General features: G+C 39.6%; 1 protein-coding gene across 7 annotated transcripts in view; it reads right to left on the bottom strand.

Moving 5' to 3' along the window:
- PLXNB2 (plexin B2) overlaps positions 1-12,134 on the bottom strand; it is a 253,069-nt gene that overhangs the window by 35,835 nt on the left and 205,100 nt on the right. For all 7 annotated transcript variants that reach the window (XM_039726868.1, XM_039726862.1, XM_039726864.1 and 4 more), the window contains one exon: positions 10,282-10,390. In XM_039726868.1, the coding sequence (XP_039582802.1) occupies positions 10,282-10,390 (109 nt within the window). The remainder of the gene's footprint in view (positions 1-10,281; positions 10,391-12,134) is intronic.

Raw genomic sequence — 12,134 nt, forward strand, 5'->3', positions numbered from 1 at the left:
AAGAGTGAGCATATGACTGCTCTCATGTGCTACCCTTTGATTTAGCTTTAATTTAATACATCACTCAGGTTACAAGGTTTTATATAGGGAAGTCACTCAAAGTAATTTTAAAGCATTTTAAAAGCTCATTTACGTCTATATAACCCTGTCTATGCATCCTCATATTTGGATTTAATTGCTTACTGATTTAAGCAAGATTGAAACAAGACACATCAGGGTAAATAAAAAGTTTTAGAGGGTCAGTTTTAAAAATCACATTTGAAGTTTAAATTAGAATAAGTCTAGATATGCACTTTATAGGAAAAACTCATTTGTGCTTCTTTACAACAGAATTTTGTTGTTAAAAAGATTACAATTAGAACTGTATATGAAATACACTGTTAATGAATACACAATTTACAAAAATGGGTCAAATACTTTAAGCATAACCTTACCACACAGACAGAAAACCATACCTTTTATTAAGTTCAAATTAAACCCTAATTGCTATAAATTGTTAACCATGCTGGACTTCTATATGTTCCACAGGAATTATCTGCTGCATTGCATATTTAGGATAGATTTCAGTTTTCCTCAAGAACCACAAAAGAAGCAGTATGGGCAAATTCTTTCTCTATGAACCTCTGAAAAAAGTCTGTTTAAAGTTTGTAGCCTTTTCCCTAAATACCACTTCCACTGGAAGGTTAGGCTCCAAGGACAGGCTTAAAAAGAAAATGAACAAGAAACTACTAAAAGCAAGCCTTTAAACATAGACTAAGGAAACAAAGAAAGAAAAAAAGGTTTCTGAATCATCACACACACTATTCTCTGTAACCTCAGCATAATGAATGAAAGGAAGCTTGCTAGGAACTTCAGTGGACAGCCATATTCCTTTCTCTTAGCAAAAGTGGGAGTTACAGCTCTGTTGGCTTATCTGACAGGTCCCCTTGGCAGGGCCCAGCTCTCTCTGTTGCCAACAATCAGTAAATGCAGAGTGTGCCACCAACTTGAAGTCAAACCACTCAGCATCATTGTCTTTGAGGGACCTGTTAGCGGTTGCCTGCATTTGTTTCCCTAGGAATAGGGATGTAGAGGTAACCAGCTACCAAAGATATCTCTGAAAAACACAGCTCTAAGGGGGAAGTGAAAGAAGTATTTGTTCTGTTTTCCACAGAAACAGTTTGGGTTTTTTTAATTTTTTCTTAGAAAGGCATCAACTCCACCTCTTGGAATTTAAAGCTCAGCTATACCAGACAGGAGAACTCACCACCCACCCCTCATGCATCCATTGTGCAGACACATCTCAGTTGCACTTCAGGCTGAATGGAAAAATGGGGCCAAGAACCACTCTGGGAACTAACACAGAGAGCAGCCAAAGATGAGGTGCAATGGTTATGGGTAACCCTTATTTCGTCTTTAATTGCTGATCGTGCAGCTGTCCCTCAAAAGACTATTTTAAAAGCACTTAATTCAAAATATTCATATTTAACACATTTAAAGTAATTCTGCAAATACCAGGAGCTCTCAAGGGAACAAATAATGTGGACGCTTCATAAAGATGATCTAATAAGGAGAAGCTGAACGATGCTTTGTGTGCAGAGAAATTCTTCAGCATGACTGCTAACACTTCGTTACTGTAAACTTGGAAGGAATATTATTTGATTAATTTTAACTTGCTATTTTCTGTTTCATATTTCCCCTCTTTCCTTTCCTCTTAAGGACCTGCCAGAAAAAATAAGCAGCTGAAATAAATTATCAAGAATTTTAACAATTTTAATAATCATTTTATTGCAAAACCAATGTGCTATGAATAAGTTTTATTGCTCCTCTAAAATATTCATGGATGGCTGAAAGAACAGAGCTCCATCGGCCTACCTGGCAGCCTTCTTAAGAGTACCAATAAAGAAAAAAGTAGGGTGATGCAAATACTCAACCAGAAAGCATTTTTCAAAAATGCAATTAGATAAATAGGATCAGGAGGAGAATGATACTTTACTGAAAGCCAAGTTAATTTGAAAAAGTGCCATCAGAGGTGATAGAAGACTTCAACAAGAGCTGTGTTACCTAAGGAGAAGGCAGCCCCTTCCCATGGTGTTCAGTAGTCAGACAGACACATATGGACCCTTGGAAGGTGCCAGGTCTAGTCTCATCTTACAGAGTCTTATCTGACACAGCCTGGCACAGCTGCACCTGATCCACAGCTCTATGTTGCTTACCAAAGTCCTACATGAGATTCCTTCTCCTTGCAGAGGAAGACAAGGGGCAGACAGTAAATCTGTCTGTGCAAACCTTCTTTGAGGGATAATAAAAATGCTGCTTTTCCAAGAGCCCTTTAAACTGAACTCAACCTGAACGTTCAACTGTTACAAATGGGACTGATAAGTCTGCAACCTCAAGTGCTGCAGTATCAGTGATGCTATTTTTTTCCAAATCCCCTCAAGGATTTCTTCTCTCCTTCTTTCTGCCCTTTTGTCATTTCAGTCTCTGAATCAGAAGTGCACCTGCTGTCATGAGAAATACTTCACTTTCTTTTTCAGCCCTCTGCACCTTGAGCTCTTTGTTGGCTCTGTCAGAAGACACCCGGGGGAACTCACACTTGCTATAACATCACTGTAACATCACACTGCAGTGCTCAGTGCAATTATGATGTTAAACAGAACATTTGATAATGTGTCCTGTATGGAATTTGTAGTAGTCCTGTAATAATTCTTCTGGAAAACATCAGCCTTTGCGAGGACTTGGCAACACTTCATTTCTCATGGACACAGTAAAATTTAAACAACCCTGCAAATGATGATTTAACCCTTGTTTTATAATTTCTTTAAGTGTAGAAAATAATTCAAACATATTTCAGTTTTTCTCTTATTTTGCTTGAAATGGAGGAATATTTTTTCAGGTCTATACTTCTTTTGTCACCAGGAAAATATTGTTCATGTCTTCCAGGTAGTTTAGTGTTTAAGCATAAATATTTTCTGCAATAACAGGCTACCTCGTTATGAGGGCTTTTTGATAGTCTAGTTTGAAAAAGCCTGTTCCACTGTCTGTCAGCTGTTCAGTGGCCTGGTTTTTGAAGAGTCTGGTAAGCCATCTCCCAGCAGAGGGACTTTGTGCCACCAGGACTCCCCACTGCCTTTCATTCTCACGATCATGCCCTGTGTTTGTGGAAAGTGCATTTGCAGTTTTGATGAAACCTGTGCAAATCCGCAGCTATGCTGTTCAGAATAAAATTCAATGCAATAGTTCAATTGGGAGTGATCTTCAATCATCAGGTATAACTTGCTCCCTATTGCATGATTTATCCTGAAAAAAATATTTGATCAAAATAGGATTTCTTGCTTGTAGGTCCAACCAGAATGTAGCCTCTTTGCAATGGGAAATTTGAGCACTTTACACATAAATCTTCTTTAAATCATACCTATATGTAATAATGCAGAGTTAAAGATCTAAAGTCTACCTGCAACCCAACTTTTCCATCTTGTATCAGACTGCTGTGTAAGTCTTCCTGAACTGATAAGTAGTTTTTCTAATGCTTTGATAACTGCAAGGCTATTATCCTTATTGGAAGGATAATAATGCTATAAATAGGTTATCGCTTCTGCTTTTACACCTGTGGTTAGTACCCATCCTGTTGCTATGGTTCACCTGAAAGGAGTGGTTATCTGCTCCAAGCAGTGAGACAACAACCCTTGTACATTGCTTTGGTATCTAATGTTCAAATAATGAGAGCATGTTTAGTAGCAAATTCATTTATTCTCTTTGTAATACCAATGCAAATGTGGCATTTACATTCCTGTGTGCCACTGTCTTATCCTTGCTTCATCAGCACAGAAGTACTGGAAAAAAACCCAAAGAAAAATATTGACAAAAAAGCTCCAGCTGGCCCAAATATATATGTGACTTCATGTTCAGGCCATTTTCCAGTGTCCTGTATTTTTCATCACAGCCAGAAATCTCTTCTTTGCTTGCTTTGTTTTTATCTTCTGCCCCTTACTTAAAAATCTGTTCACAGAAATGTTGTGTATTTTTTATTGTAGTTTCATGCTTTCTGTATGCTAGAGGGTAAATTATCTCCATGTCTGTTCCACTTATAATCACATTTAGACATGAACTTGCTTATTAGCAGGGTACATGGCTGCTGCTCTTACATCTCGACTGTAGATGCTCTGAGCATTCACATTTAGCTCTTACATTTTTTATCCTGTTTATTAATCTACAATGAACTTTTAAATCTTTAATATTTTATGAGTAGCAATTAGTCTTTTTGCAGAGTTAGGAAGGCTTATTTCTTCAATTTTTTTTTACTTCTCTTTTAGTTAAAAAATACCATGTATAGTCTGAAAATTCTCTGAGAGAGCTCCTAGCATTTCAGATCTCTGTGGTCTGCTGGTGTCAAATCAAAGCCCATCTTTTACCTGGCTAGCAGTGGGTTTATTACTTTTCTTTTTTTTGTTTCCTGTTTTTTCACAATTTTCTTTGCAATAAAAGATATAGAGGCGTAAAAGAGAACCCCCCAGCCTCTTTTTCGCTGACCCATCTTGCATCTGGGATTGGATTTTCCAGACTGGTTCATGCTCTTTTGCACTTGTTTTGTTAGCTCTGCAGCTTTCCTGGTTTGCACTGTCATGTCCAGCCAACTCACTTCTGGTCCCTTACAAGCTATCCAAGAACAAGAGGAGTGCACACCCATGGAGCATCACCAAAGTTCTGCATGTCTTCTTTATCTGTTTTTCTGCTTTTTCATTTGTCTGTCATCAAGCACAACCTCATCTATACAAAGTTTCCTCTCCCAGAAGAATTCCTGGTCATGACTCTGTAAATAAGGGATACTGTCTGCCATGGTATCCATCTGTGGTAAGCAGTTCCTAGCCCACGAACTACACCACTGAGATAAAACTGGTTGCCCTTTATCCTTCATTAATATAGAAAATCAAAGAGAGAAACAACAAATCATCAAGGAGGTGACTGGTGGATCACAAGAGGGGCCAGAAATTGAAGAACAGTTGGACAGCAGCAGAGAAGAGGAATCTAACAGAGATGCACAGAAACCTTGGCATGAAGTCTGTGCTTCAGAGGGGGATGCTGGAAAAAACACAACTGTGCCAGAACACAAGCAGAGAGACAACTGGGAAGGGAAAAGAGGATGGTGTCAGAGTATGGCCCCGTGATGCTGAGAGATGCCAGCTGCAGCACAAGGGGAAGCCAGCAACAGATGGAGGTGTTCAAACGGACATGATGGGCAGCAAATGGCAAAGCCACCTAAGCTCCCTTCTGCTGGCTCCTGCAGCCACTGACCTCCACTGGGGGGTTTGCCTTTGATGCAAGTGCACTTCTTCACAAGCAGGAATGGGCTCTTGTGCTTCCACACAAGCAGAGAACAGGGATGCTGTTTCCAAGACCTGATGACAGCGCACACAGATGTGGATAAGATTTTCACAAATGTACAGGCCATGTTCTTGCTTTGCCTTTATCACAGCCATCTTTCCTTCACAAGTGACTCCTCCCTCTCCTCATGCTGGTTCCAGCTGCAGAAAGTTCTGGCTCTTGAAGAAGTAATTTTTTACCAAAATTATCTGCCTCACACTGAAAGCCAAATTATTCTGCCAACTCTTGCATATTATGCACACAAAAATAAAAGGCATAACCCATAAAGTGCTGTAGAGATCAGTCAGCTTCTTGGAGGTCAAAAAGTCATTTCATGGACTGTAAAGGTAACCACAGGAGCTAAATTAAACCTCTGAGTGGGGAACTTAAGCCATTAGGATCTGTTCTTTCCCCCTCAACTTCCCCCCGTTCTCAGACTCAAGGGAGCCTGTTTCTTGTTTCTTCAGACAAGCCACCCACTCACAGGATATTCAACCAAAGAATTTCCACTGTGCATTCTTGGCAGTCTGGTGCTCACCGCAGTGGCTGACCTGACCCACTAGCTCGCCTTGTCACAGCATCCACAACACAAGTCAGTTCCTGGGTTTCTGCAACAGCAGAGAGATGAGGAACTGAGTCCTGCCTTTCTGGGGCTGCTTTGTCCAAACCTTACACCATGTAAGCTGATCAAAGGCTTCCAGGCACTCCAGGTGCCCAGGCAGAGCATTTGATTTGCCTGGCAATGTGCATTGTGTGTTGGCTGCTGTGGATGGGACACTTAAGCAAAGAGCTGGTATGTTAAACAACTTATTCTTTGGACTGAAAGCAGCATCTTTTTGTCATGAGGCAGACACCACATGATTTTCTGAAAAGACCACAGAGCTCTTCTGACAGGTTTGATGGAGAAATGGGAGCATGCATGACTGGAAAGTCTGCACTATCATACATCCAGTGTTTACTGGCAGCTCTTGAGCAGAATCATGAGTACTGGATGGTGGGACAGGTATTTAAATGCATGGCTCAGAGGATAGAGAGTTAAGACTAATAATAGCCACATGAATAAGGGCCAACTTCACTAAAACTCTCAGCTATCCAGGAGTTCTCCTGTCCCCCATGCAGACACACACAAACAACATGTACTGCAAGACTTAAGAATAAAATAAGAACCTCTGGAAGCAATTGCAGACTTCTGTGTATGTGTGGTTTATTAGCATCAATCATAATGGCAACAAGCATGTAATTTTTCCCACAAAAACCCCACCCAAAGCCCCCAGCTACAGTGTAAAACTAATGTATTGAGGCAATGACTCAGTGAAAAATGAAGGAGTGAGCTGAAACCCTTCAGGAAAGCCTTGAGGCACTGATCTGGTGAGAGCTTCCAGTGCAATTGCTTCAAACATCAAGAAGGAAAGCAGAGGATGGATGCAGGTAAGAGGAAACTGCCACATTTGGGGGTGGATTGAGGTGGAAGAGAGCATCTTGTTAAATGTAACTGTGCTGTTAATTTCCCATTCAAACTTCCAGTATGATGAATAGTGATGTTCATATTTGTTTTCAGGTCAGGCTCTAATTTATCATCCCTTCTTCCTCCTTTTGGTTATTCATCTCATTTAGGTAAACAGATACCCTAGTTTACAAGAAGTCATTTTTTCCAAGCCAGTTCCTAAACTACCTTCAGCACCTCAGAAATGTATAACACTTTTGCAAAGTTCTACCTCTAATTTCATCATCTAAGATTTATTTGAGCTTTCTGAAAAGTCATTCTAACCTGCACAGCCTAAACCTCACAAAATTGTTCCAACAAATGCTGGAGATGCCAGAACCAGTCCCAAGCTCTTGTCCTGGTGCCTTGAGTCTAAAGAAGAGGTGTTCTGAGAAAAGAATCAGCACTTGTATGGGATCAGCCAATCTGGGCCATACACATTGGAAAAGCTTAACTCCTTCCTTTGAGACTGCTCCTCACTGCCATAGTAACAAGCAAATCAGATAAAGTTAATAACAAATGAAAAAGCAGGACTGGCCTTTAGCCATGTTACTGCTCCACCTGCTCTGAGACCAGCCAAGCTGTCAGTGCTCCAGATGTACTGCATAGCTGGATATTAAAATTTAGCAGAAGTTCATTTCTATTTCACTAAACAGGAGAATGGTTATTGCCTGAGCCTACTTATAGTGAAACAATAGAAATGTCTGCAGAGGATGACTGGGTTATCAGAATTTAATTTCATTCGGACTGTACTTGAACTGAACTCAGGCTGGATAGAGAAATTGTGATGGGAAGGGAGACATAAAGCTTTCTTCTCCTGTTGTGCAGCAAATATAGGTATTTACTGTACAGCACAGACACTTGTGGACCAAGGCATTTTTGTTCAGAAATAATTTTAAATTGAAACCATGACTTCCAATTTAACTGGATTTTTGACCCATTTCATGAAGGTCTTGCACATTTGTCAGTTCTGAAATGCTCTGTGCTGGCAGACATGAAAGAAGCATGAGTCTGAGCCCCAAGTTGTTCTGACTATTGATTCTCATCAATCCACCTTTAAAAATAAATCACACTGTTCAGACTGCGTATCAACAAGAGCCAAACATAGTACTACTTATAGAATCACGGAATGATTTGGAATGGAAGGGATCTTCAATGCTCACCTAGTCCCACACCCCTGCCATGGACAGGGACACCTTTTCCTAGATCAGGTTGCTTGAAGTCCCATCCAACCTGGCTTGAACAGTTCCAATAATGGGGCAGATACAGCTTTTCTGGGCAACTTCTTTTAGTGACTCACCACTCTCATAATATAAAAAATTCTTTCTTATACCCAATCTACTTGATAAGTGCTTTTGGTGGTAGATACTAATCACGTGTACAAGGCTGAAACAGTGGGGTATATGGTGATACCTCTGGTACACACAGACACATCAGGATGAGCATCTCCAGTGTCTCCTTGTGCACTTCTGCCCTGCCATGCCACACACTGCATTTACAACAGTCACTGTTAAAGATGAAACTATTCTGCTTCAAGTGGTCAGAGCTCACAGTAAAAACAGTAGTAGTGACCAGCAGAAGGGTATCCATCCCATGTGCCAAAGAAACAGGAAAATACATAAGAGAAAATTTATTTTAGGAGGGCTCTCAGAAAGAAAATTATTTTCTTTCCTTTGTATATACTGAGTAGAAGAGGTTTTACACAAGACATAGATTTTGCACGTCTGCTCAAAGAAGCCTGAAAAAAGCACTGAAACAAGACTGCAGCTTTTAAGCCAACATTAGCTGGTGCAACTGTCTGCTCTTTTTGTCTGTTCTCATGCCAAAATATTAATGTCACACTTGTAGAGGTGCACATCAGTGCACCCCTGACTTCAATTCAAACTTCAGTGCAAACTGACTTCAATTCTACAGTCCAAAGCTGGCTTAATTTTCTTGTGGAATTAAGAGAAATGAAACTAGAAACCACCGGTTTTAAGGTGTGAATTGTATTATTTGTCAATGCTTTCCATATTGCAAATAAGGTCTACATGGCAAGTCTTGCAGTAAAGAAAAATGCTCTTTACCAGCAGTTGGCTTAGGCATCTGACTTTTCAGTCATCTCAATGCAGGCAGAGACTGACAGACAGAGTCTTGGGCTTGCAGGAAAACATCTACCTAGTTGATGCTCGTGCACAGCTACTTCTCCCAGCACCTCATTGATAGACAATTAAGAACTGTTCCCTGAAGTGGTCAAAAGCAGTGGCTCCTTATGTCCCTCTCAGATGGGCTGAGCAGGGAATTACACCAAAACAAGTCCAAATACAGGCTTCAAAGCCTACATGGTTCAGGTTTCAATCCACTCCATAATAACTTCAGGTCCTAGAGACCACAAACGTACGCATGGGAGATTATATCATTGCTGTCTGGTTAAGATCATATCCTACATTTTCACAAAGGAACACATGACTTATTCAAGCAAAAAGGGTAGTGTTTTTTTGCAGCAGTATCACCAGAGAGAGGAGGTATTTGCTTGGAAATTACAGAAACCCCACTTCTAGCCTGCTTTGTGAAAACAAGAATATTCTCTTAGTTAAATGTCATTCTTGACTTATTCCACTGCTGATTCCTTTCCTTTACTTCTCACAAGACATCAAGAATTAATGAGACAGAAGTTTAAATAAGGGAGAAGATAAAAGGCTAACACACAAGTTATGTTTTATAGTTTCATAGTTTATAGATGTAATTTTAAGTATCAGTATGGGGACTGATATTATTTAAACCTCTCAACTATCACATGATCTTATAAAATTTGAAGACCTAATAGACAAAGATAAAGCTACTTGCTGCTAAAACCACAGGCTAGACCAGCTATAAGCTAGGACCACTTTTAGAGAAAAGCAATTAACACAGAAATGAAATTCTCTTTCATAGTCACACTGAAAACAAAGCACATAAGTAATATGAACACACATCATGCTGTCTGTGGCTCTGCATGCCATACTTTTGAATGAAATAAATTATTAAAGAAATTAATGTACCTTCATTACTTATTCTTCAGCTGCTCTGCACCCATTCTCTAATTAAGAAAATTGCCTAGACTAAATATCGTGATTAAAATAGTGCACCATGTACCTAGAGAATACCTAATTTTTTGCAGTGCTGACTTTTTTTTATTTAATAGTGATACTTCAGAGATACTATGTCACTAGTGAATAAGTTTATTCCAGTTGGTTTTTTACAACATTTTTTTAACTTGCATGGCAGACAACATTATCCTATTTTGAGACTCTTAATCTAATGATCAGAATTGATTTTTGGTAACCTTTTGTATATAGAAATGCTGGAATTAAGTGTTTTCTAATATTTTTTTCAATGACAGTGTTACTGATGAAACAGTAAGACAAACACAAACAATTCTGTGCTTAAACTTATGTCATACACAAAGTATAAAACAGGTCTCTGAAAAATGCACTTACCTGGTATGTAAACAACACTTCACTTGGTGATTTACCTAATTTTCCATTGATGTTAACTTCAATTTGACCTTGTTGTAGTTCATTCATTGGTCCAACTTGACACACAATCCTAAAAAGCAAGAATGTAAGCTTATCTGTTAGAAGTAACAGCTGCAATACCAGTGCAATGTATGTGAGCTACCACACACACTGCTAGCAAGAGCACCAACTTTTCTTTATCCTCTACTGTGTAATCCAGTGCTGCCTCGGATTCCCAGCAAAACCACCCAAGAATAGTTTGCTTGTCTATCTAAGGGCTGGTAAAACTGAAACCTGAGCACTGTACACAGCCACTTTAGCAGCCTGTTAGTAGAAATGCCTTCTCAGAAATCTCAAATTCAGCCCCATAAGTCAGCTGAACCTCTGTAACCTGACACAAGATTTACTGAGGACTTCGTGATGTTAAAAAAACCCAAACCCACAAAAGAGCCCCATCTCCTTGAGGCAAACATCAGGCCATCAGCTATCTTATAATTTTGTGTGTTTTAACTGCTGATAATTTTGTTGTGCATCTTGCTACCTTTCAGCTTCAAACCTTTTCACACCTACGCTCAAAATCCCTTCAGAATTACTGCTCTCTGAAAATAAATTCAGGGATAACACATCCAAAATCAGAGGTCAAGGAGCACTGGCCAAGACAATGCTGCCTTAGAACTAACACTGCTACTGAGTGATAGCTAGGATGTTTAAATTGTTATTTCAAACAGGTAAACCACAGATAGCATGAATGGCAATAAGGATTCGACACACTTGAAAACTGGGACAAATGCTTAATGGAGAGCTGATAATAGAGTTAGATAAGGAGGTATATAGTGCTCACAGCCTGCTCAGTCAGTTTAATATAGGCCACACCCTGAGGTTGACTGCTCATTTCTGTCACTCTCCCTCCAGGATTATTGCTACTCTTCCTTAAGCAGTGCATGATTTCATAAAAAAAAAACAAAGTAGCAAAAAACCTCTCAACGACTCCAAATTACTGGGTATAATGTACTTAAATCAGGACTTATAATAAAAGGATTGTCAAGTCCCTCTGCAGATCACTCCAGACTTTTTTTCCTGGGTACTGGCAAATGGACAAAATTCTTGGAATTCCGGCATGTCCTGGCATGTGTATGGCTGCCTGAGCCTGTTCCTCATCATCTCTCTACTGTATTCTTGGAAGTTGTATCTTCATGTCAGGCAGAAACAGGAAATGGAGCCTTTGGAGGAATTTTTACCATATGTCAAGCTAGGGAAAGCAGTTGGGGGCCGGGGCCGGGGGCTGTGGGGGAAACATCGTAGCAGGGATTTTAATTGGAAAAGCTCCCTCCCCTTCCCAGCGCTGGCATTGCCTCCCTTCCCCCACATTACTAATGGAAAACTACAAAGAATGACTTCTCCAAGGCCAACAATTAAATCACCCCAGAGCCAGAAAGCACCCTTAAGTGTCTTAAATCTTGCTGTGCATGGGAGCCACTGTCTCCTAAAAAGACCAGCTTTTAACTGCAGAAGGACAGGGGAGCAAGACAAGGCACTTTTAATTATTTTTTTAAATTTAATTTTTAAAAAAGAAGGTAATAATAATAAAAAAGAACAGAGGAAAACAAATACAGAAAATTAAAGATATCTATTTGAAGATTTTGACAACTTCTTTTTTTAAGCTTCCCTAGCCAGGAACATCCTTCAAAACCCACTAATTTGTTGATAAATGACATGATGCAAGTTTCATTTGTTCTCACCCATTACTACATTGCCAGAACTTAGGAAACCAGTAATGTTGCTATGATACAAGGAACCAGTCATCTCAGTTCTGGCTCCTTTCCATGTATTTAAAA

The sequence above is a fragment of the Passer montanus genome, unplaced genomic scaffold (genome assembly GCF_014805655.1).
Source record: "Passer montanus isolate IOZ18808 unplaced genomic scaffold, ASM1480565v1 scaffold6, whole genome shotgun sequence".
NCBI classification, from domain to species: Eukaryota; Metazoa; Chordata; class Aves; order Passeriformes; family Passeridae; genus Passer; species Passer montanus.